This window comes from Pleurodeles waltl, chromosome 4_1, assembly GCF_031143425.1.
Source record: "Pleurodeles waltl isolate 20211129_DDA chromosome 4_1, aPleWal1.hap1.20221129, whole genome shotgun sequence".
NCBI classification, from domain to species: Eukaryota; Metazoa; Chordata; class Amphibia; order Caudata; family Salamandridae; genus Pleurodeles; species Pleurodeles waltl.
Window position 1 is genome coordinate 290,278,468 of NC_090442.1, and position 24,706 is coordinate 290,303,173.

A 24,706-nucleotide genomic window follows, 5' to 3' on the forward strand; every position below is an offset into this window, starting at 1 on the left:
ATCCCCACGAGCGGCGAGTCCAGGATATTGAGACTATGAAACCAATGTTTCAGCCTCTATCCTGGATTTCGGTGAGAATGACTCTGAGGCTGATGAGCCTCATGGCTTCCTACATCCTGCTGGTGTTACATGCCAGATAGCATATGCAGGCTCTGCAGTTGGACCTGAAGTTCCACTGAGCACAGCATCCGGGGAATCTCTCCGACATGGTCGGAAGGAACTGTGCAAGATCTGCAGTGGTGGCTCTTGAACCGATTGGGTCAAAGACAGATCCCTCTCCCTTCCCCAACCAGATCTGACAGTAGTGACACATTAGTCACTCCTGGGATGGGGTGGCCACATGGTAGAGGCGTAGATCAGAGGCATCTGGTCTCTGGTGGAGTCCAGGCTCCACATCAGTCTATTGGAACTCAGGGCGATCAGACTGGCATTGAAAGCATTCCTTCCCTCTCTCAAAGGAAGTGTTTTCACGGGCAACACTATGGCCATGTGGTACTGCAACAAGCAGGGCGGGTTGGGGTCGTGGACCATTTGTCAGGAGGCTCTGCATGGCTGGAACACCAGGGCATTTCCTTGGTGGTTCAGCACCTGGAGGGCTCTCGCTAAACGCCCGAGCGGCTGAACTGAGCTGACAGTGCCTGGTTTATCTCGAATGGCATCACGTTCCGGAGGTGGTGCAAGGTCTTTTTGAGCAGTGGGGAGAGTCTTTGCATGTTCTCTGCGGAGGCGAACAGATCTAACAATGTCAGTAGTTTTGCACGGTGGAGTTTCCAAGGTGGCACTTGCTCGGCAACACTTTTAGTCTCGAGTGAAGCCCCGGCCCTCATGCCCATACCACTTCTGCCCAGAGTTCTCAAGAAGATCAAGAACAACTGGAATTAATCCTTGTAGGGATAAGTAAGTAATCCTTGTAGCTCCGGACTGTTAACAAAGAGTTTGGTATCCCAACTACTGAGCCTGGCCAACCTCTGGAGGGTTCGCGCGCTCACTTACCCAGAGCGACAGCTTCACCCACTGCATTAGCACGCGGAGATCCAGTCCCGGATATCGGTCAGGCAGCAACGCGGAAATCCTTGCACACTTTCACCAAACATTACTGTCTGAACAGTCAGTTCCGAAGGAACGGGTACTTTGCCTGTTCCATCCTGAAGGACTTTCTAGTATGATCTTGGTTCGCAGACCATCCTACGGGGATGGTATTGCTTGGGTGTCTATTTTAAGGTAAGGAATCTGTAATTAGAAGTCTCTATCAGATGAACAAGTTACATACCTTTGGTAACGCCTTATCTGGCAGAGACATATTCTACTTGCAGATTTCTTACCGAACCAGCCATCCTCCCCACTCTGCAAACTGATTTCTAGGGACAGGGACTTCCTTTTAAGGGCCCTAGTTTTGGTGCAGCAGTGGTCAGTGTTCTGCATGGCTCCATGCTTCTGGTGTGGAAAGTAATGAAAAGAAACTAACGTCAACATGCTGGGGTGGCGCCTATGTAGGTCCCACGATGTCATATCTGGCGCGCACAATGCCAACGACGGTCCTGGAGCCGACTGAAGTCGCGCAGGGGTACTGTTCGAGAAAAATTCTCCAGATCCAAACGGATGCTTGGGGGAAATTCTAAGGTAAGGAATCTGCAACTAGAATATGTCTCAACCAGATAAGGTGTTACCGAAGGTAAGTAACTTATTCTTCAGGACTCTAGGCAGGGAAATCGGCACTAGTGTGCTGCTTCATCCTCATCATTAGATGAGATTCACAGGCTTCCCTGAGTATTTGTAGTCATCTTCGAAGGACATACTGTTTGACAGATCTCACCTGTTTGGTGGCAAAGCTGATTAAGTGTCGGAATGCTTTAAGGCAAGGTGTGCCACTGCCCGTTCCTTCGGCCTCTCTACCCCTTTAAGACAGTACCCTCATAAATTTCACCCCTTTCAAGTCTATTCCAAAGGGTTTTTGTTCCTGCAACACCATGGCCCACCACCCCCACAACTGTCACCCTAGTCTTTTTTGGGTCAGGTATCAAGCAGACAACATCCAGACACCTTTGGCAGATCCCCACTCCTCCAGCATCTGCCTCCAAGCCACTTTAGTTTTAGCCTTCACGGCCCACAATCACTTGTTGAAGAGAAAGTCAGACGTTTCCTTAATGGGAATCAAAGTATATTATCCAACAGGTGGGCCGTACATTCAATGCAGCTATGCACTGCCATTTCTTTACAACTTGCTGCATGTTCCGCCTACCTCAAAGCATCTTTCAGAGGAGCACCTGTCCAGCTTGCTTCAAGAAGTGCAGACACGTTTGACTTTTGGAGCCATAAAGAGGGTTTCTGACCTGAAATTAGTGACTCGTTGTTACTCCAGTTATTTCCTTGTGCAAGCACTGGGTGGAAGCCTTCATCCTAGTTTAGATCTCCACCCTCTGAATGTTTTACTTGCGGAGAAATGGAAGATGCTCATGCTGGCCATAGTTCTGTCTGCCCTGGATCCAGGTGACTGGATGTTGACTTTGGATCTGCAGGACTCCAACCTTCATGCACTTGTCCTGCAGTCCCAAAAATATTTGCTGTTCAAAGTGGGCCACAAGCATTTGTATTTTGCCATGCTCCTCTTTAGACTCCCCAGTCCTCCTCAAATGTTCAAGTATGTGATGGTGGTTGCTACACACTTTCGGAGATGGCGGTGCAGTTTTGGGCCTTGCCCCCCAGCAAAGTCCAGGACCTTCAGGCTATGATCCGATGCCTCAACCTCACTCTTGGTTCTCACTGAAAGTGGCATTGAGGCTTTTGAGCCTATTGACATCCTTAACCCGGCTTATCACAGTGGAACCTGATGTCTCAGTGGGCCCACCACCAGGCAAACTTCTCGGACTCCATCAAGGTTTCAGAGGGGACTGCATAAGATCTGCAGTGGTGGCTACTTGTCAATAGTTAGATTGGTGGCAAACCCCTCTCCCTGTCCCTCCCAGAGCTGATGGGGGTGACCAATGTATAGCTGCTTGGTTGGGGAGGTTGGTATCATAAGATTCTGGACTCCACCAGCGACCTGACTCCCTATCAGCCTGTTGAAGTTATGGATTATTCACCTGGCGCTGACAGCCTTCCTACTGTTTATCAAGGGGAGACTGGTTAACTTTTTCACAGAAAGCCCCACTGCCATGTGATGATTCAACAAGCAGGGTAGGGTGGGGTCATATACCAGGAGACCCTTCCCCTCTGGAGTTGGCTGGAGCAACACAGCGTTTCCTTGCTTGGGAATGACAAAATGGACAAACTCAGCTGTTGGCGACTGGAGACTTACTAGTAGCAGTTACATCCTGAAGTGGCACAGAGAATCTTTCAGCAGAGGGAAGAGCCCTGGCTAGATCTTTCCGATACCATCCAGAACACACAGTATAAAAACTTTTGCGTGCTGAAGTATCCAGGAAGGCTGTGTCCTGGAGACGTACTCCATGGACAAAGGGGCTCCTGTATGCCTTTCAGCCGCTGCCTCTGACCCACAATTCTGCAGAGGATCAGGTACAACTGGGCCAAAGTTATCCTAGTGGCTCTGGATTGGGCAAGGAAAGTGTGGTACCCAGAACTTTTGGGCATGAGCATGTGTCAAACAACTAGACTATCACTTTGACACATGCAATATGGACCCTTTACATGCAAAAGTGTCAGATGTAAGAATGTTTGTTTAATCTCTGGTCCAGCAAAGACTTGCAGTGGGCTCCGTTAAAGATTTTTTGTCAGCCCTTTTGGCAATTTGGCATTGGCTGGACGAACCGTCCCTGTTCAAGTCACCGGTTGTGATAATGTTTCCCAGAGTTTGACACGTTTCCCCCAAACCCTGTGTGATGCCACAGTCAAAGATCAATTTGGCCCTTACTTTCCTCATGTGCACCCACTTCATAGAAATGCAAAGCTGTTCATAGCTTCTTATTCTGAAGACTGTGTTCTTGGTCGCAGTAACTTTGGCTTATCGCTTGACCGAACTTCATGCGCTCTTGGTGCAGAAATGTTCACCACCAACCAGCATTTTTCCAGATGGTGGTTACTTTGGGCAACCATTACTTTTTCAGTGCTCTTTGCTCCTCCTCGCCTTCCGAAGAGGGAGTACAGGCTCCATCTGTTGGACCCCAGAAGAACCTGAATTTCTACATCGATCATACAAGAGACTATTGCTTTTTGTGGGGTTACCAGGATTAAAGAAAAGCAAGTTAGTGCATAAAAGCACTCTGTCCAATTAGATAGTCCTTTCCATTAAGATCTGCTACGTACTAGTGAAGAAGCAGCTGCTAGAAAGACTGAGGGCCCATTCCACCAGTGCCAAGGCTATAACCGCTGCACTGGCCCACAGAGTGCCTGTCTCTGACGTCTGTCAGGGTGTAACGTGAGCATTAGTGCACATGATCACAAACCACTACTGCCTAGACAGCCATGTCTGACGGGAAGGGCATTTTGGATGCTCAGTCCTTCTTTTTGGACTCCCCACCTTGGAGTTACCACTTTGGTGTCTATTTTAAAGATGAGGGATTTGTGATTAGAAGTATCCTTTAGAAGAAGAAGTTATTTATCTTGGGTAAAGCTCGTTCTGGTGGATACTCTATCTAACCACAGATTCCTCACTACCCTCCCCTCTTTCTGTTAACCACCTCTTTTCCCATCTTAAAATTTCCCAAACTTGAGAAATGCCTCTGATTGTTTGGCCCCATGTCGAATATTGATGTACAGTGGTGGCAGTTGTATGCAGCTCCATCAACTCTTATGAGTCAGAAAGTCAACAATGCTGTTTAAATCTTATGGATCAAGTCTGGCACCTGGTGATATTCTAAAGGTGAGGAATCTGTGGTTAGCGTATCCACCAGAAAATCTTCACCAAAGGTAAGTAACTTGCTCTTCTGAATTAATCTGTGTTACACACGCTGCAGTCTCTGACTTCTAGGTAGGTTTTATTTTCTTGGGATATTTGCAGATTAGCTACTCCTACTCTTCCATTTACCCTTTCATTACAGAGTATTGTTTGTATACCAAGGGAAGGAAATAACATTGTATAGTAAATCCAGTAAGTCTAAGACTAGTTTTATAAGATTTGATGGGAAGACAGCACATTTCTGTCAAGGCAGTCAACTCCCAAGTCCCCCTCCATTCTAGATTCAGAATCTAAGCAATGAAACTAACATATCAATGACATTAGAAAGATAACAAAACTCTTAAATAAATCCCACTTAATATTACCTATGATCCACAAGAATATGCAACACACCTACCCCCTTACCAAAATAGACACCAGACAAGAAAACAAAACAAAAGACAACGCCCCACACATTATCTACAAATTTACACAGAGGCCTCCTGACACAATCATTTTGTTTGACCTTTGAAGCCACACTCTTCAACGGATCCCACGCACACACTCAACTGGTTTTGTCCTTTCCACTTCTTTGCACCTAGCCACCCTTCTTACATTCCATACTTCACCATCCTGGGTGACCACACTGTTCCAGTTGACCTTGACCAATGGACAAAGCTCCTGGTTTGCGTATCCTGACCAAGTCCCCTACCTTAAAATCAGGTATCTTAGTCTTCCATTTAGCATCATAAGCACACTTAACCTTTCCTTTTTTCTCTTCCACCCTTGAAGCTACTTCTTACTTTGCCTTGCCCTCATCCTTCCACAGCTGTTTCCTTTTGGAACCACCAAGGACACAGCTCAGGCACAGGCTCTCTACCCTTAAGTAGTTTGAACCGGCGAACTTCTGTGGTGGTTTGAGGAGTGATGTGGTATAACCACAACATCTCCGTCAGTTTGTCCTTCCACTCTCCACCAAAATTACTTGCCCACAGGATACTTTCTTTGAACGCATGGCTGAACTGTTCCGCCTCTCGGTTACCCCTATACAATGCGCTGGTAATATGACGCATGTTGTAGTACTTAAGAAAACCTTCCATTTCCTGTGACTTTAATTGCACATCATTTTCCGTGGCAAGAACTTCAGGATACCCGATTGCAAAAAGTTCCTTAAAAATTAAATAACAAACAGTGTGTTAACTTGAGACACAAATTTGACCTCATGTCATTTCGAGCGGTAATCCACCAAAACCATGGCATGCTTACATTCATGGGGTGAAAGTTGAAAGGACCAGAGATGTCAAAACCTACTTTCTGCCATGGAAAAGTCGGATACTCAACAGGACACAACGGGACAGGCACCACTTTGAGCATTTTCTCACTGCTTGTGTACCTTTCACACTCATGCACAAGTCTCCCCTGCCAGTCTATCTAAACCTGGCCACCAAAAGGTTGCTCTGATTACCCTCTTCATGGACTACATTCCGAGATGTCCTTTATGAGCTATCAACAAAATACGATCTTGTAACCCAACAGGAGGCATGCACTTTCCACCTTTCAATAACATCTCTCCTTCCACCTCAAGTTCCGCAGATACTTTCCAATAAGTGTACAACTCAGCCAGAATCTTCCACCTTCTTGGCCTCCCTCCTTTCACATTTGTCAACACCCTTTTTTATTAACTGATACTCTTCTGCTGCAACCTTTTACGTCTCCTCATCTATACCCTTAACATTTTTGAACATGACGTTAGCAATGCTGGCTATTACCTCTGAATCTCTTGTATCCTCAGTTTCCTCCCTACTGTTGCATGGAAGCCTAGACAACATCTGCAGTTACATTGTTTCCAACTTGAAATTGTACTCTTGAAATCTGGACATCATCCTTGAAATACACAGTGTCACTACTTCCCCTGCCAGGCGACAAAACCCCAACCAGTGGCTTGTGTTCAGAACGAAAGGTAAAGTGAGAACCCCAAACGCAATTGAGAAAATGTTCCACAGTCCACACACATGCCAACAACTCCTTCTCTTTCACTGCATACCTTCCTCTGCATCATAAAGGGTGCTCAATGCAAATACCACATTCTATTCCTCTCCTCCACACCTCTGTGACAACTAGCTCCCCCACCATGTAGACCGGTAACAGTAATTATGCATTACCTGTTCACACAGAAAGGTTTTAGTGTAGGTGCTTTTACAATTCCAGATTTCACCAACTAAAATTCATGTTGTCTCTCTGACTGCTTGAATTTCACATTTTTCTCAGTTAGTTCTCTCAGAAGGTCCATTTTGATAGCAACATCTTTGGTAAATATACTGTAGTATTCGCAGAGACCTGCAAATGAGAGCAACTTTTCTTTGTTGCTTGGTGCAGGTCATTGACAGTGGCATCCACCAAGGACTGCTTAGATACCACTCCTGATTTAGACAACGTATGCCCCAAATATTCCACTGAGTCTTTAAATAGTTAGGATTTGCTCCCTCTCAATGTCAATCCCTGCTTACTCAAGACTGCATATATTGCCTCAAAGTGTTCTTCCTTATTTTTGGAAAAAATCATCTTAGAAACAGTTGACAAAAGTTTCCATTCCCTTGAAAAATGAAACACTGCTCACTGGAAAAGGGATGCCGCCAACGCTAGGCCAAGCGGCATCCTCTTGAACTGAAATAACTGTTGAGGAGTGATGAAAGTAGTCAGGGGTCCTGGAGTCCTCACTAAGTTTAATTTAATTAAGTGCTGAGTGCAAGTTAAGTGTAGAAAACACTGCTACATTCTCTAACCTTGAATATAATGTCCACATCTAGATAACCTTTCATAGCAATAGTTGAGCAATCAAAACTTTGTGCCACAATATCTGACTCCTTTAGATCATTCAGGGTCCTGGTGTCTCCCAACATTTCCAGAAAATATTGCTCTGTAATTATGGTCCAAGGAGACCCCGAGTCTGCCATAAGCTCCATCTCTCTTTTAAGAACTTGAACTCTGCATTTAGGAGGCCTGGCAACTTCACTCTCCATTCTTGATTACTCATTGATAAAACTATTCTTTCTCCTTGTCACTGTCCACTACACCCCACCCCCCCCCCCCCCACACACACACACACACACACACACACACACACACTCTCTCACACTCAACACATGCTGCTTCCTTCACTATTGAACAGTGTCATACTTTTCCTCTTCTCACCTTTACGCTCATGTGCAAAATTTTCCATAAGTCCACAATTACTGCATCCTTTACCCACAGCTGGTGAGTGAGGTGACAACGCTAACTGGCTGAAACTACCACATTTATAACAAGCAAGTGTCTTGTCATACTTTCTTCCAGCTAGCACATATTTGTGCATCACATTGTCTACCGCTACACACACGTCATCAGTTGACTTGATATTCTTTGCAACAGTATCTTGCACTGATTTCATTCACTTCTCTTACTGTTCAATTGCTTAAGCAGTTGTAATGGCATCCTGTAATTTTGGATCCTCCATTACCCACAATTGTTCTTGCACCTTTTTATTCCTAGCATTCACTATAATCTAAGTTCTTATCATTTCCTCAGTAATGGTTCAAAAACTCCAGTGTAAAGCTACACCTCGTAGTGTGGTAAGGACACCCCTCCCATTGAGCCCTTGTATAAAATGTAAATCTGTTCAATGCCAAGCTTGAGGAAGGTTTAATTCTAAGTTCCATTCATAGCAGAGCTTCCTCATACACATTATGTTATCCATCTTCTTGTGGTGGAACTGGCAGTAAAGTTCTAAAAGTTAATTGGCCTCCTGACCCTCCTGACCCTAAACAATGAAGAAGTATGTTCTTCTTCCTTTTTGCGCCCATACCATCCTCATCACCAAATTTGTAGTAAATCTGGTAAGTCCAAGAGTAGTTTTATAAGATTTAATGGGAAGACAGTACAGTACCTGCCTTCCGTCAAAGCAGTCAACTCCCAAGTCCACCACTGTTCTAGATTCAGAATCTGAGCAATAAAACTAACATAACAATGGCATTGGAAAGATAACAAAACTCGTAAAGGAATCCCACCTATTATTACCTACGATGCACAAGAATATGCAACACATTGTTTTTGTCAATCAGTTTTCTGGCATGAAGAAATAGTTGAGTTTGCATAATGTTCTCTTCTTCCCACCTCCTGTTAACCAATATTCAGCTACTTTGGCTTATTTTCATAACCTGAGAAATTCTAGACAAGAAGATATTTATTAGAGTTACTTGCCTTCTACATTGTTTTTCTGATGAGTACATTCTTCCTGCCACCCTCCCACTCTGCACTGCGGGATGATTAAGCTTAGCATTCGTTTTGCTATAGTTCTGCTGTTCATTGTCCCTTGTGGCAGTGAGAACTGAGATAAAGGGGCACAAGTATCTCTACACATGCTATTCATAATGTTGTTTCCAGTTCTATTGCCAAAGAGATATATTAGTCTGGAGCCACTCCTATGACCTAAGGTGGCCATGCAATGCTTTCCTCTTGGGAGATCTTTCATATGATGAGCAGTCTACAAATGGAAGATCCTATATATCAAAATGTGTTATCAAAGTTAAGTAACTTGTTGACTCCTACGACATGTTGAGGTGGGTTAAGTTAGCTAAACTTGAAGTCTGTAATGATAGAAAATGTAGAAATAAGAAGGAATAGTCATGACCAGTGGTGTTGAGTAAATGGGAAAAAAAGGGTGGCCAGGCATTTCAACCTCACATTCATGAGCACTGTGATGATTTTTCCTGACCATAAGTAATACCGTTGTTCTCGCTTATTTTAAGCACTTGTATTACCTGCTGTCAACTTTTCAAGTATGAGATGTATTATTAACTATTTGAAATTTTGAAAAAAGATTAAATTAAAAGTTGTTTTTTGCTTGGGGATATCCTTGTATCACTGAGCAGCTGTGCCTTGAAGTGGGGGGTAAAGGCAAATGTCTTGAAGTACACGTGAGACTCCAGATGCATGCATGCATTGGCCGGTAGACAGCCCTAAGAGCTATTTATTTCTGCAAACATGCCAAATGTTAGTGGCATTCATGTGGACATGTCCAAATGGGTACTAGTCCTTACTTGGATGCCTTCAGCATTAAACCCTTTACCTGCTTGACTTCAGATTATATTATTGTTGTTCGTCCTTATATCGGAAAATAGAATGACTTATTATTTTTCCATAATTTTTTAGGTACAAGGGATCAACTGATTCTTACATTGAAAAAGTAATGATATCTTCGAATGCTGAAGATGCTTTTCTAATAAAGATTTTGTTGAGACAGACAAGGCGACCAGAAATTGGAGATAAATTTAGTAGTCGTCATGGGCAAAAAGGTACGATGTTTTCAATTGTTTTGTTAAGCTTAAAACCTTGAGTTAGTTTTTCGTTTACACTGAATAGTGCAGTGGTGTGCTGGGATTCTTGAGGGAGACAGGATGTTAATATAAAGCAAATGTTTACATTTTGTATGTTTTTTTAACCATTATTTATTTTATGAGGGAACAGAGAGAAGGTGATGCGAACAGTGTAACGTAAATACCAGGACATTTGTAGATACACTACAACCTCTAAGGTACAGATTGTCATGTTGTTTACATCTCCCTTCTTTGAAGCACACTCCATGGACAAAGACTAAAATGTTGAAACACACCGAAGAAGGAAACATCTGACCCACTTATAAAGTGATGGGAAAACGTGCAAATAGCGCTCTTCAACACAAGAGAAAAGTTATCGCCCAATGGCAATGCTTGGATAAATGTTGTATTTTGCTGCCTATTCTTTTGAGTCCACTTAATTACAAAAGGGGAGTGAACAATATGATTGATACTTAAGGAATTGCAAGGCTTTAACCAATGAGTGAGAGTCAGTAAGGAAAGTATATTTCTGTTCAAGTTTTGGTGTACTTATTGTGTGATTCTGTTTTTAAACATAAATTGTTTCCCGTGGTAGTGGAAAGAAATGTGAGGGCTTAGCCATGATGGACAATTTGGAGGATCTACTGTATGTAGTAATAGCTTGGCACCCCTGGATCCTACCCCCGATAGAGTTGCTGTGTGCTGCAAAAGACACACTACAGTGATTTTGTGGCTGTAGTTGCTGGAGTGGTGGGGAACTTAGCTGCATGTTGTCTCTGCTGCCCTGGGCTTTTCATTTGTGAGCTTCCTTCTCGGCCACAAACATTTCTGCTGGGGTACTTGGGTGGGATCTGGCGCTTGCAGAACTGAAAGCCCCTGCCAAATACATGTGGGGTGCAAAATTGCTGGTGGAGTTGTCTGATGGGGGCAATTGCTGTGGCCCTGCCTTCCTCAAACCACTCTGGATCTGAATCGCTTTCTCACCAAAATGGCGATCGACATTGTGAGGGAATGTGGTTTATTATATGGTGTAGTTGTGAGATCTCACTGTGATCTTGGGTCCAATCAGGCTTATTTGTCAAATCTCAGCTCAACCCTGGGTAGCTGTGGAGGCTTCAACAAAGGAACACGTGTAAAGCATTTAAACAGCATCAAAACAATTGGACAGGAAAGAAACACAGCTCTCAAGAATTCTGATACCAGTTTATCAAAATAGACTGTATTTTTGTGAATTTTTAGATTTTGTTTTATGAATTTTTGACACAAAAATTAAAATGATCCACTGGAGGGTTCTGGAGATGGACATACTTAAAGAAACAGTAAATCACAACTATTCACTTAACCGAATACAGGCATTGTCAAATTTAACAAATGTATAACTTGCTAACTTTTTCAAGAAAACTTTGATAGAAGTTGAATGCAGTCACTTCCACTTTGGGTGACTAACTGAGTCAGTGGGCAGGTCAGGGGAATTAACAAAGTCACAAAGAACAGCTACCGCTAAGAAGAAGCAGTCAAGTTAAAGCATTAATAGCAAATTGCTGTTGACTTCCATAGAGTGGTCCTTATGGAAGGGATACAGGGTGCTGTAGGATGTTGTGCGGTGGGTGGATTTTCTGAGGCTACGCCTCAGTCCACGTTGCTGGTGGGGTGACTTTGGCTACAGGGGTCGATGTCCCTGGAAGTTCTTACTGGTTCAGCAAAAGTCCAGTCACCACTGGACTACTGGTCACTGGACACAGTGAAAACCAGTGGTTCTCTTCTTCTGCTGATAGCTCATCTGTGTGACCAAACTGCATTCTGATGACTTTTCTGGGGCCACAGACTCTGGAGGAACTTTTGAGTGTCTAAATTCAGCTTCCTGATGATCCAGTGATCTGGGCTACCAACTCACCCAATCAGGCTTCCTCAGCTTTTGTGGTCCTGTGCTGCGAACACACAGCCAGCCAATTGACTCTTCGAGTTCCCCTCTTCTGACTGTGGCTCAGGGACGACTTTTCCTCAAGGCAGGCACCACAGGCACAGTCCACTCTTCGCTAGCCCAAGGTGCAGCAGGTGCGTCCCGGTCTTCGGTGCAGCCTCTCTTTGCAGGTTCCATGATCAGCAGAGGAGTACTTCTTCAGTCCAGATGTGATATGAGTTCTGTGGGCCAGGGGTGCCTCTTTTGTGCCTACAAAGTGCCCTAAGGGGAGGTCGCATTCACTAGCCAATGAGCTACTTAGATTCATCCTGCTTGATGAGAGGTTCCTGTGATTTGTGGTACCTAGCGATCCCAGGGTGACTTTTTTGGCCCACTCCAAAGATGGCTGAACCTCTCTCTTGGTGGACCTTGGTATCCCACCCTAGAGGTGTGACTACCTGTGGGGTACTGGTCTGACCAGTGTTTTCCCCTCGCTGTCCCTGACGTTCTTCTGTCTTCCTAGACAAAGGAGCAAACACCTCTTGTGTGTGCTTGCCATTTTCCCAACAAAGGCAGCTCCCCTTTTAAAGCTCGCCTTTTGGGCATTCAGCCTATGTGACTTTTTCCATCAGGAGGAGATAATATCTCCTCTTGCGGGAGATCCTTTTTAGGCTTTCCTAGGGGTCATTTATACTCTCTTACTACCCCTCACCTCCACTTTTACTTTTAAGTCCCTAGTATATGGTACCCAGTCTACCCAGGGCCTGTAACGTAGAATGCCCTCCTCTGGGACTGCAGCACTGGTTACACTACCCTAGATGGAACAAGGTGAACCTTGGCACCCAGCCTGCCACCGCCGACTCGTAGAGTAGTTTAAAACAGGTAATTCAGCTTTGCCATTTTAATCAATGGCAAAACCCAAACTCTTAAACGTGTTTAATTTGTTCTGGTAGTGAACAGCTGCAATCATCATTACTCGGAGACAGACTGGTAGCCCCTTTGGCAAGTACAGAGTTACACACTGACAGCTCAGCAGTTGTAACTCTGTGCTAACCTTTGAATGCGGCTACCAAAGTTGGTACTTCAAGGTATCAAACAACTCATTACATTAAGCCTGACTTGATGCCCAAGTTGAAATTATTATAAGTTGTTGCCACGTGCTACTTTTAAGAAGTTGCCAGTACCACTCTGTTGCCCAGCTTTCCAATAGCCATTTGCTGAGGTTGGCCATAACATAGCCTTCTGCCCGCCTGGGAAACATGCCACATACTCTCAGGACGGGTATCCGTAGAGGCCTGCCACTGGAGAAGGTATTTCTTCGTCTGGCAGAAAGCCACATGGGGTGTTAGCCCAAAGGGTGAGCTTCAAAGCAGAAGGGCAAAAGGTGATCACAGTATAGAGAGGTTTCTCTTTTGTTTGGGTAGACAGGTCTTGATCAGAGAGGGGAAAACACTGACCAAACCGTTTTCTTTTGAGCATGTAGCCCACAAGTAGCCGCAACTTTGGAGTGGGATACTGTGCTCCACACACCAAGAGAGAGGTCTGGACATCTTAGGAGTGGGGAGAATAGAGAACTCTGGGATAGTTCCATGCAACACTTCACAGGAAGTTGTCATTAGATAGGAGGGAACCCGGTAGACCATTAGCTAGTGACCATGACCTCCCTAGAGGGCCCTTTTTGGGCATAAAAGGAGTACCACTGGTACACAGAGCTGAAGTCTCATTTGGACTGGAGAAGACGACCGAAGAAAGATTGGCCTGCTGACCAAGGACTTGGCAAAGAGAGGCTGCACTGAAGTTAGACTGCACCTGTGTTCCTTGGGCTAGCAAAGTAAATGACTGTGCCTGCTGTGTTCTACTTCTGGAGAGTCTCCCTTAAGTTCAACCAGAAGCAGAGACTCCAAGACACAGTTGACTAACTTTCTGTTCAGAGCACTGGGCCACAAAAGCTGGAGAAGCAAGTTTGGGTGAGTTGGTAGCCCAGATCACTGGATCGTTGCTCCTCACTGAGTGCAGCCTGGGAGACCGAGACTCAATGCTCAAAAGTTGCATCTGAGTCTGCTGGACCCAAAGGAGTCATCTGGGTGCAGCTTGGTCACCCAGAGAAGGAGTGTTATTGTCAAAAGAAGAAAACTGCTGAAACCATTGTGCCCCGTGACCAGTAGTCCAGTGGTGACGGGACTTTTACTACACCACAGACAACTTCGAGGGACGTTGATTTTTTTAGCCAAAGTTGCCCACCGGGACTAAAGAGTGGCCCCAGGAAGATCCCCATCAACCGCACAGCATCTTTAGAATCTTTGAGCTTCTTCAGTGTCCTGTCTCCCTAGCATCAGGGCACTCTATAGACATCAATGGCAAGTGACCACTGACACTGGAACTGGACTGAAGACTACTATTCCAATTGAGGTAACTGCTTCTTTAGGTCTTGTTTGTCCCCTTGACTGGCTTCCTGCCACAGTTGGTCACCCTAAGTAACTCTAAGTAACCACATTCTACTCTGACAAAGGTTTTCTTGAAAACATTTTTAAGTGTCAAATTCTTTGAATCTGCCAATGCTTGTTCAAGGTTAATTGAAAAGTCTAGGTTTATTGTTCGTTGTATATCCTATATCTCCAGAACCTTCCAGTGGATCTTTTTCATTCCGCATCAGTACAGCAAAAGAGGTGCTTTCTTCTGTGGCAGGGTCAGGAGGTCGGTATGGAACCATGCCTGTGTTGAAGGAGGTTTATAGTCCAGTGGCATCCTGTAACTCCTCCTACCAAGCGTCCTCATTATATTAGAAGACAAAGTCAACAACATGGTCATTGTCTGAGTCTTTGCCAAATATATTATGCAATACCTGGATTATGTTATAAGGTAAAGGGCAAGGTATCTGAAAAAGAGGGGTTGCTAGAATGCAGAGCCCTAGCAGGATCAGGACATGGTCTTGGTCGAGGTAAGGATGAGTTTGTCTCGGAGTCGAGAGTAGGATGGGTTGTGCCTCCTCCTCCAGCAGCAAAAGATGCAAAAGGAGCCAGCACAAGAGAGGGAGCGAGGACCAAAGTCAGCACCTGGGTTAGTGCAGAACCTAATATTGGTTCGAAGGACACTGACCGGGCTGAGGGCGGACCCACTGACTGAAGTTTATCTAGAGGCCCTCATATATCCTTGGGGCCCGAAGGTGCACTAGAGAGAACAAGTAAAGAGCTGATGATCTGCAGTATGGCCTCATGAAAGGCCTCAATCTGCGGCAATGTCACTGACGGACCCACAAATGCAGGCTGTGTGAGATCTGTCAGTCTAAGGGTGGTCATCCCCCAGACTTTTTGCCTTCCTCCCCTTATTTTGCTGGTCTAGTTTATGCTGGTCTTAGGACTCTGCACACTTAACCACTGCTAACCAGTGCTAAAGTGCATGTGATCACTCTTAGTGATAACATGGTAATATTGGCGTGTCCCCAGTTGGCATATTTAATTTACTTGTAAGTCCCTATTAAATTTGCACTGTGTGCAGCACTGATTGTGCCACTCACTTAAGTAGCACTCTAAACATGTCCGAAGCCTGCCATTGTAGTGACTATGTGCAGTTTTAAGCTGCTATTTCAACCTGGCAAAATAAACCTTTTTAATGCATATGTCAATCCTATGGTATCTTCGTGAACAGCCCCAGTGGGCAGGGTGCAATGTATTCAAAATGTAGGACATGGTGTAGGAAGTTGGCTCTGTATATACTATTTCAAAGTAAGAAATAGTGTGCACAGAGTCCAAGGGTTCCCCTTAGAGGTAAGATAGTGGCAAAATTAGATAATTCTAATGCTCTATTGTGTGGTAGTGTGGTCGAGCAGTAGGCTTATGAGAGGTTAGTGTTAAGCATTTGTTGTACACACAGAGGCAATAAATGAGGAACACACACTAAAAGACTTACTCCAGGCCAATAGGTTTTTTATATTGAAAAATATATTTTCTTAATTTATTTTAAGAACCACTGGTTCAAGATTTACATTAAACACTTTAAATGTAAGGTACTTCACTTAGATACTTTAGGAACTTTGAATAAAAGCAATATCATATACAGTCTTTGTAAAAATGGCAATAAGCTATTTTCAAAGTGGACACTGCAAAAATCAACAGTTCCTGGGGGAAGTTAGTAAAGGTTAAATTAGGAGGCAAGTAAAACATTTACAAGTCTCAGTTCTGGAGCATAGGCAGCCCACCGTTGGGGGTTCAAGGCAACCCCAAAGTTACCACACCAGCAGCTCAGGGCGGGTCAGGTGCAGAGGTCAAAGAGGTGCCTAAAACACATAGGGGGGCAGACCAGAGGGTTTTGTAGAGCATTGGGGGGGACACAAGTAGGCACACAAAACACACCCTCAGCGGCACAGGGGCGGCCGGGTGAAGTGTGGAAAGCAGGCATCTGGTTTTAGATAGGAAACAGTGGAGGGACCCGGGGGTCACTCTAGCGGTGCAGGCAGGCACAGGGGGGGGGGGCTTCTTGGGACAGCCACCACCTGGGCTAGGCAGAGGGTCGCCTGGGGGTCACTCCTGCACTGAAGTTCGGTTCCTTCAGGTCCTGGGGGCTGCGAGTGCAGTGTTGGTTCCAGGCGTCGGGTCCCTTGTTACAGGCAGTCACGATCAGGAGGAGCCTCTGGATTCTCTCTGCAGGTGTCGCTGTGGGGGCTCATGGGAGTCGTTTCTGGTTACTCACTGGCTCGCAGTCGCCGGGGAGTCCTCCCTGAGGTGTCTGTTCTCTGGATCGTGAGCCGCGGGCATCGGATGCAGAGTGTGAAGTCTCAAGCTTCCGGCGGGAAATGTGTAGTCTTTGAAAGTTGCTTCTTTGTTGCAAAGAAGTAGCTGGTTTTGAACAGGGCCGCTGTTCACTGGAGTTTCCTGGTCCATTAGACCAGGGCAGTCCTCTGAGGCTTCAGAGGTTGCTGGTCCCTGTCTGATGCGTCGCTGGAGCAGGTTTTCGAAGTTGGAGACAGGCCGGTAGGGCTGAGGCCAAAGCAGTTGTCGTCTTCCTTCTCTGCAGGCTTGTAGGTCAGCAGTCCTTCTTCTTTCTTCAGGTTGCAGGAATCTGATTTCCTGGGATCTGGGGTACCCCTAAATACTGAATTTAGGGGTCTGTTTAGGTCTGGGAGGGCAGTAGCCAATGGCTACTGTCCCTGAGGGTGGCTACACCCTCTTTGTGCCTCCTCGTTGTGGGGAGGGAGGCACATCCCTAATCCTATTGGGGGAATACTCCAAACTCAAGATGGAGAATTTCTAAAGGTAGGGGTCACCTCAGCTCAGGACACCTTACGGGCTGTCCTGACTGGTGGTTGACTCCTCCTTGTTTTTCTCATTATCTCCTCCAGCCTTACCGCCAAAAGTGGGGGTAGTGGCCGGAGGGGCGGGCATCTCCACTAGCTGGGATGCCCTGGGGCACTGTAACAAAAGGGGTGAGCCTTTGAGGCTCACCGCCAGGTGTTACAGTTCCTGCAGGGGAGTTGAGAAGCATCTCCACCCAGTGCAGGCTTTGTTCCTGGCCACAGAGTGACAAAGGCACTCTCCCCATGTGGCCAGCAACATGTCTGGTGTGTGGCAGGCTGGCAGAAACTGGTCAGCCTACACTAGGAGTCAGATTGGTATTCAGGGGGCATCTCTAAGATGCCCTCTGGGTGTATGTTACAATAAATTGCACACTGGCATCAGTGTGCATTTATTGTGCTGAGAAGTTTGATACCAAACTTCCCAGATTTCAGTGTAGCCATTATGGAACTGTGGAGTTTGTGTTTGACAAACTCCCAGACCATATACTCTTATGGCTACCCTGCACTTACAATGTCTAAAAATTGGCTTAGACACTGTAGGGACATAGTGCTTATGCAGCTATGCCCACACCTGTGGTATAGTGCACCCTGCCTTAGGGCTGTAAGGCCTGCTAGAGAGTTGACTTACCTATGCCACAGGCAGTGAGTTGTGGGCGTGGCACTCTGAGGGGAGTGCCATGTCGACTTCGTCTTTTTCTCCCCACCAGCACACACAAGCTGTACGGCAGTGTGCATGTGCTGAGTGAGGGGCCCCCAGGGTGGCATGATACATGATGCAGCCCTTAGAGACCTTCCCTGGCCACAGGGCCCTTGGTACCAGGGGTACCATTAACAATGGGCTTATCTGTGTGCCAGGTCTGTGCCAATTGTGGAGACGAAGGTACAGTTTAGGGAAAGAACAATGGTGCTGGGGCCTGGTTAGCAGGGTCTCAGCACACTTTCAATCATAACTAGCAATAACAAAAGGCAAAAAGTTAGGGGGTAACCATGCCAACAGTGGCATTTTCCTACAACTACTGAAAGGCCTACCGCTCCCGTAGGCTAACTTTGAAGTTTCCTTATTACATTTAATAAGCTGTAATTTCCAAATGAGCAGGTCTCCAGTTCATGTCTGGTGTCTTTGAAATGTAATGAAAAATCCCAACTTATGGTGAAGTCTGATTTTAAATTACAGTTTTGAAAATGCCACTTTTAGAAAGTTTCCTACCTTAGCCACTGAGTGCCTGTAGCCTGTGTCTGAGTCGCATTACTGGTCATGGGTGACAGTTGGGCTTTGTGTTTTCCTCCTATACAGCCACACACAGTAGAGAGCTTAGGTGTACTTGGTGGGTCATCAGTGGCAGGAGAGAGAGCAGACCTGGGCCGTGTCCTAAGTATACTTAAATAGACTCTCTCCTGCCTCCACACAAAGGGCTGCATATCTCCGTAGTTAGTTTAGAGCCAGAGCAGAGAAGGCAGGAAGCCTGTGCAGTTCAAAGAAAATTTCAAGAAGCTTTTCCCACCCTTCAGAGGAAGGGCGGCACCGGACAGGTATAAGTAATGCAGATAGAATGACTGCTGTGCTGTTACAAGAACTGCCACTCTGCTGGACTGCTGCTCTAATCGACTGCTGCTGTGCTATGATGACCTGCTGCCCTCCAACTTTGGGCAAATAGGACTGGACTTGAACCGAACACCCCAGAGTGACTCTAATGGGCTAGTTGGTCGGCCTCCCAATCTGAAGCCTTAGGGACACAACAGGCTTCCAACAACCTTGCACCTGGACTCTGCCATCTGTGAGTCTACCCTACCAAGTGGTGCCACTCCAGTCCTGGACCCTTGGAATTGGGCTTAAGGTTCTCTGCTTGCCTCTGTGGATCCAGCTGAACTGACGCATCTCCTCTGCTGTGTGGTGCAACCTGAGCAGAACCAATGCTGATGCATGGATCAGAACCACCGCAAAGACCCGCATTGCAGCACATCCTGTCACCTCATGGTAACTGGCGCTTTGTTACACATCCTTGCCCCAGGCCCTCACATCACCTCCTCAACAGCAGCCTTGACATCTACAGCAGACGCCGCACTGCATCCTCACAGATCCTTGGGCCCCATGCAATGCTCCAACTGCACGGTGCATCCTCGATACTACCTTTGCATTGCAAGCCCTTATGACAGGATCCTAGATGACACAGCCTCACTGCCCCTCTGAACCAACACATCAGTGCGGGTGCGTGATGCATCTTTGACACGGATCCTTGCAATGCTCTGTGAACCAGGATTTTGGATACTTTGTTTATCAGGTCTAACTGGGTCCTTGGAGCAGTCCCATGCTCTATTGCAGTCAGCCTGAACTTGTGACTTTATCCTGGTCCGGCATGACAGGACATCCACAGTTGTCACTTTGTAGGCACCATCTTTACTAAAATCTTCAAACCTGCATATCTCAGGTTCTACTGATTTGATTTTTGCTGCTTTGGCCTTGTTTTATTTATTGCAAATAACTCTTTTCTTCTAATGTGATGTGGGCTCCTTTTTGTGTGGTGTGTACATTTACTGTTTGAAGTGTTGCACATATACTTTATACATTGCCTCTAAGTTAAGCTTAAGTGCTCCAAGAGTGCCCTGAGTGCTTCAAGAGAGCACATGCCCTCTGGTGGTAGGCAGACATAGGGGTTGGCTCTGTCCCAAGCTACCAGAGGGTTGGGCATATGTTAATTTAGGGTTATTTTGTACCTCACCCCGACAAGGATTGTGATTGCTGCTTCACCAGGGCTCACATCCCAGTCAACCAACAACCCAATTTCTTACACTGGTGTTCTTTTGTGAGGATTTGGACTCTTGTGTATGCAGTGCCATACAGTGATATTGATATAAATAATTCAAGATCAATTTGAGCCTCTCCTTAGTCTTCTGATTAGCTGTTTTTCCTTTTTCTCAAAATTAAAGTTCCCTACCTCTTTGTCTATCATGGAAGTGCAGAGGCTTAGTGTGCATAACCCCAGCCGGCTGAGCTGAAGAAACTCTGCAAGGAGAGAGGGCTATATGCAGGAAAGAAGTCCTCAAAGCTGGACATTCAAACAGTGACACCCAATCCAGTTCTCCCAAATTCCCCCCTCCCTTCACACACACACTTTCGAGGTCATCAATAGGACTCAGGACGAGGATCCCATTGTGTGGGATCTGGAGGATGGCCTGGATGTGTGAACTGAGCTGGAGTACTGTGGAGACCAGATGTATTCAGTAGAATAATGATGTTAGAATGTAGTGAGGTAGTTATGACATGGGATGGAATGTGGAGGTCAGAGTGAAGAGGGTTGGAGAGCAGAGGAGCTCAGCTGGAGATGTCGTCTGAATAAATAAAGATTTTATAATACACGGACTTCGCTGGAGATAAATCTTTACATTGGCGACGAGGGACGACTAATCTGTGCAGGGGACAGAGAGAAACAGACATCTTCACCCCTGGAACCTTAAAAGCAAATGTTAGGTCATTGTGCAGGGCAAGACTTTGACAGGCTTGTCAACCACTTTTACTGGCCCCAGATGAGGAAAGCCTCAGATGCTTTTTGTAGGACTTGCCTCACCTTCCAGACGAGTGGGAAGACAGGGAAGAAGCTAAAAGCTCACCTGACTCTTGTGCTGGTCGTTGAGATCCCTTTGAAAGATTGGACATTGACATTGTTGGGCTTTTGACACACAAGACTCCCTCTAGGCAGCAGGTTTAGCCTAGTTTTGGTGGTCCATGCCACCCGGCACCCAGAGGCCATCCCTCTGAGGAACGTAGCTGCACCTGCAGTGGCTAGGGCCTTCTTGGGATTTTCCCTGTGTGGGTTTCTACAAGAAAGTGGTGCCAGACAAAGGCACCAACTTCATATCAGCCCCCAGACTAATGGACTGGTTAAAAGGTTCAAGATTGCCCTTAAGGGCCTGATTATGGGCCCACCAGAGCACATGAGATGGAAGTTGGATGTCCTTTTGCCCAGTGTACTCTTTGCCTACAGGGAGGTACCACAGAAAGGAGTAGGGTTTATCTCTTTTGAACTTCTATATGGTCACCATATCAGGGGACCTCTCATTTTGGTGATGGAGAGGTGGGAGCAAGCTCCCCAGAAACCCCCCTCAGGATGTGGTTAGCTACATACTAGCACTCTGCAACCTAATGCGGATGTTTTAAAAGAAGGTTTTCAAGAACTAAGCCACCTTTGGCAAGAGGGTGTCCTCTTCCGCCAGCCTTGAACTGGCTGCCTCTTGGGCCTATATAACAGCACTGTTTGGATTTGGGGCACAGCCAGAGATCTGCTCAGTCCACCACCTCCCCCTTACAGACAGAGCCTCAAACCTCCTTTAGTTTGCCCTCCTACCAGCATGGGTAACCAGTTGGTGGTAAGATCCAACACCACCTGACCCTCTGGCAGTCCATAACATTAGAAAGTGGATACTCAGCTGGGTTGCTCCATCCTTTTCTTAGATAACCCCACGCCCATGGCACTATCCCCAAACTTGGCTGACTGAGGCTCACCTCGCCCTACTCTGTCAGAAAGTGGAGGCTTTTTGGCGAAAGGAGCCATCAAGAGGGAGCCAACATCAGAAGTTGGTCATGGTTGCTACTCCTATAGCTTCCTGGTGCCCAAGAAGCGTGGAGGACTCCACCCTATTTTAGACCTGTGCCCTCTCAACTTCTTCCCGAAGTAGAAGAAATTCAAGATGCTTATGTTGGCTGAGGTCCAGTCTGCCTGGAGACTGGATGGTAGAGCTGGACTTGCAGGATGCCTACTTTTATATACTCGCCCTGCATGTCCATAGGCATTACCTGCGGTTCACAGGCGGCTAGGAGCACTTTCAGTTCACTGTGCTCCCTTTTGGCCTCACCAGCGCCTCTCCGGTGTTCACCAAGGTGATGGCAGTAGTTTCAGCACATCTGCGGGGGTCAGGGGTTCCAGTCTTCCCATACATCAACTTACCCATACATTTGAAGTGGCTCCCCCAGTCAGTCGTCTCCCACTGCCAGACTATGGCAGAGCTCCTGGAATTGCTTGTTTTCACTATCAAAGTGCCAAAGTCACATTTGACTCCCTCTCAGATGCTGCCTTTCACCACAGTGCAGGTTCGGTCCTATCCTCTGAAATGGCGAGTCCAGGATATTCAGGCTGTGATTTCGAAGTTTCAGCCTCTATCCTAGATTTTCTTGTGACTGACTGAGGCTGCTGGGACTCATGGCCTCCCACATCCTGTTGGTAACTCGTCTGCTGGCATATGCCAGCTCTGTAGTGCGATCTGAAGTCACAGTGGGTGCAGCGTCAGGGGAATCGCCCCGACTGGGACCAGAAATTTGAGGGAACTACAAACCACTACACTGGTGGTTGACAAACCGCAATTTGGTCAGCAGCTTCTCCACTCAGAACTGGCTGTAGTGACTCCTGGGTTGGGGCAACCATTCGTGAGAGCTGGAGATCAGAGGAATCTGTTTTCCGGCAGCAACTTGGCTCCACATCAACCTGCTGGAGCTGTGAGACATCTAACTGACATTGAAAGCCTTTCTTCCTTTTATCAAGGGAAGGCCAGTGATGGCTGCTGCAAATCTCAAGTGTGTGGAGGGGAACGGGGATTAGGGAAATAATAAAGAAATTAACTTACCTGTCCCTGGGACACCAGCACAGGCACCCCACGCAATCCTGGCGCTGCTCTCATGAGAGCAGCATCCGGATTGTTTCAGTGGCTTAATCTGCTGCTCGGACAATTCACTGGAGTCTGGGCTGTTTACACAAACTGACGTGCACTTTTAAGTGCACTCCTGTGTCTCCACTCCTCCTCCCCCTCTCATGGCCTCACCCCTCCATGCACACGCTGGCACAGCCAGAAGCTGAAAAATAAAATGATAATAAAATAATCTTTTCTTTTTCAGCAGTATGCTCTGAGCCAGTGGGGCGACGCTCCTCCACCATTGCGAATGAGCTGCTGCTTGGGAAGGCTAGTTCAGGTGTTCACAGACATCACACCACCATGTGGTATTACAACAAACAAGGCAGGTGGGGTCGTGGATCCAGTATCAAGAGGCCCTGCGTCCTTGGATTTGCCTGGAATGTGAGAGCATATTCCTAGTTGTTCAACATCTGGTGTGCTCTCTGAATGCCAGACTGGGCAATCTCAGCCATTGATGCCTAACAGATTACAAATATCAGATATTAGGGAGAACCTTGGTTAGGTCTATTCACTACTGCCTAGACTATGCAATGTCAGCACTTATGCATACTGGAGTTTCTAGGGCGACTCTCACTCTGAGACACTTTTTGTATCTCGTGGAGCTTTGGCCTCCTGTACATCTTTCCACCGATACCACTTCTGCACAAAGTTCTCAAGAATGTCAGGAATGACTGGACCCAAGTCATTCTTGTGGCTCTGACTTGGGCATGGAGAGTATGGTATCCCGAATGACTGGGCATGAGCATCAGTTCTCCAATCAGGCTGCCCCTCTGTGGGGATCTACTGTTGTAGCAACAGGGCAGGGTCCTGCACACAAACCTGTACATGTTCTGCCTTCATGCATAGAGACTGAGCTGCGGCAATTGACAGGTTTTGACCTCCCAGCAGAAGTATATGATGTCATTCTGGCAGCCAGGTGTCCCTCAACCAAGATAGTATACATCTGCCAAGGGGACAAATAAGATGCTTAATGCGCTTCCAAAATGTTGATTTCCTTTCTGCTTCTTTTTCCGAGATGTTATTGGTTCTTTTGTTAGCCCAGCAATACTTTGCTTTGAGCACAGTTAAAGGGTATCTTTCGGCCTTATCAGCATTCTTGCATTTGCCGGATCACCCCCTCCCTGTTTAAGTCACCTGTTGTGATTTGTTTTCTAAAGGGAGTACTGTAGGAAAGTAGAATCTTTCTGTCATAGTTGCCCCACTTTTTATCTGGTGTCAGTATGTTTAGACTGTGGTACAATGGGGTCCTGCTAACCAGGACCCTAGTGTCAGTTTTCTCTGCCCCAAAACTTGGTCATATAGTTTTACACCTCACAATTGGCATACTGATGCACCCATGTAAGTCCCTAGTACATGGTACTTAGGTACCCAGGGCCTTGGTACACCAGGGGTCCCCCATGGGCTGCAGCATGCATTGTGGCACCCATGGAAACTTTGACTACAGGCCTGCCATTGCAGCCTGTGTGAAATGGTGCATGCACCTTTAACTGCAGATATAAGGTTTGCCGTATATCATGGTCACTGCACTGTGACCCTGTAGATCACCCCTAAGGTAGGCCCTTCAACCCAAGGGCAGGGTGCATGCTTCTAAGTGTGACACACCCCTGCATAACTGAGATGCCCCTACAAACCCCAGACTCCATTTCCTGTGCTTT

At 46.4% G+C, this 24,706-nt stretch overlaps 1 protein-coding gene across 1 annotated transcript in view; it reads left to right on the top strand.

Moving 5' to 3' along the window:
- POLR3B (RNA polymerase III subunit B) overlaps nt 1-24,706 on the top strand; it is a 776,005-nt gene that overhangs the window by 625,045 nt on the left and 126,254 nt on the right. The window contains exon 23 of the mRNA XM_069228350.1: nt 10,019-10,161. Within this exon, the coding sequence (XP_069084451.1) occupies nt 10,019-10,161 (143 nt within the window). The remainder of the gene's footprint in view (nt 1-10,018; nt 10,162-24,706) is intronic.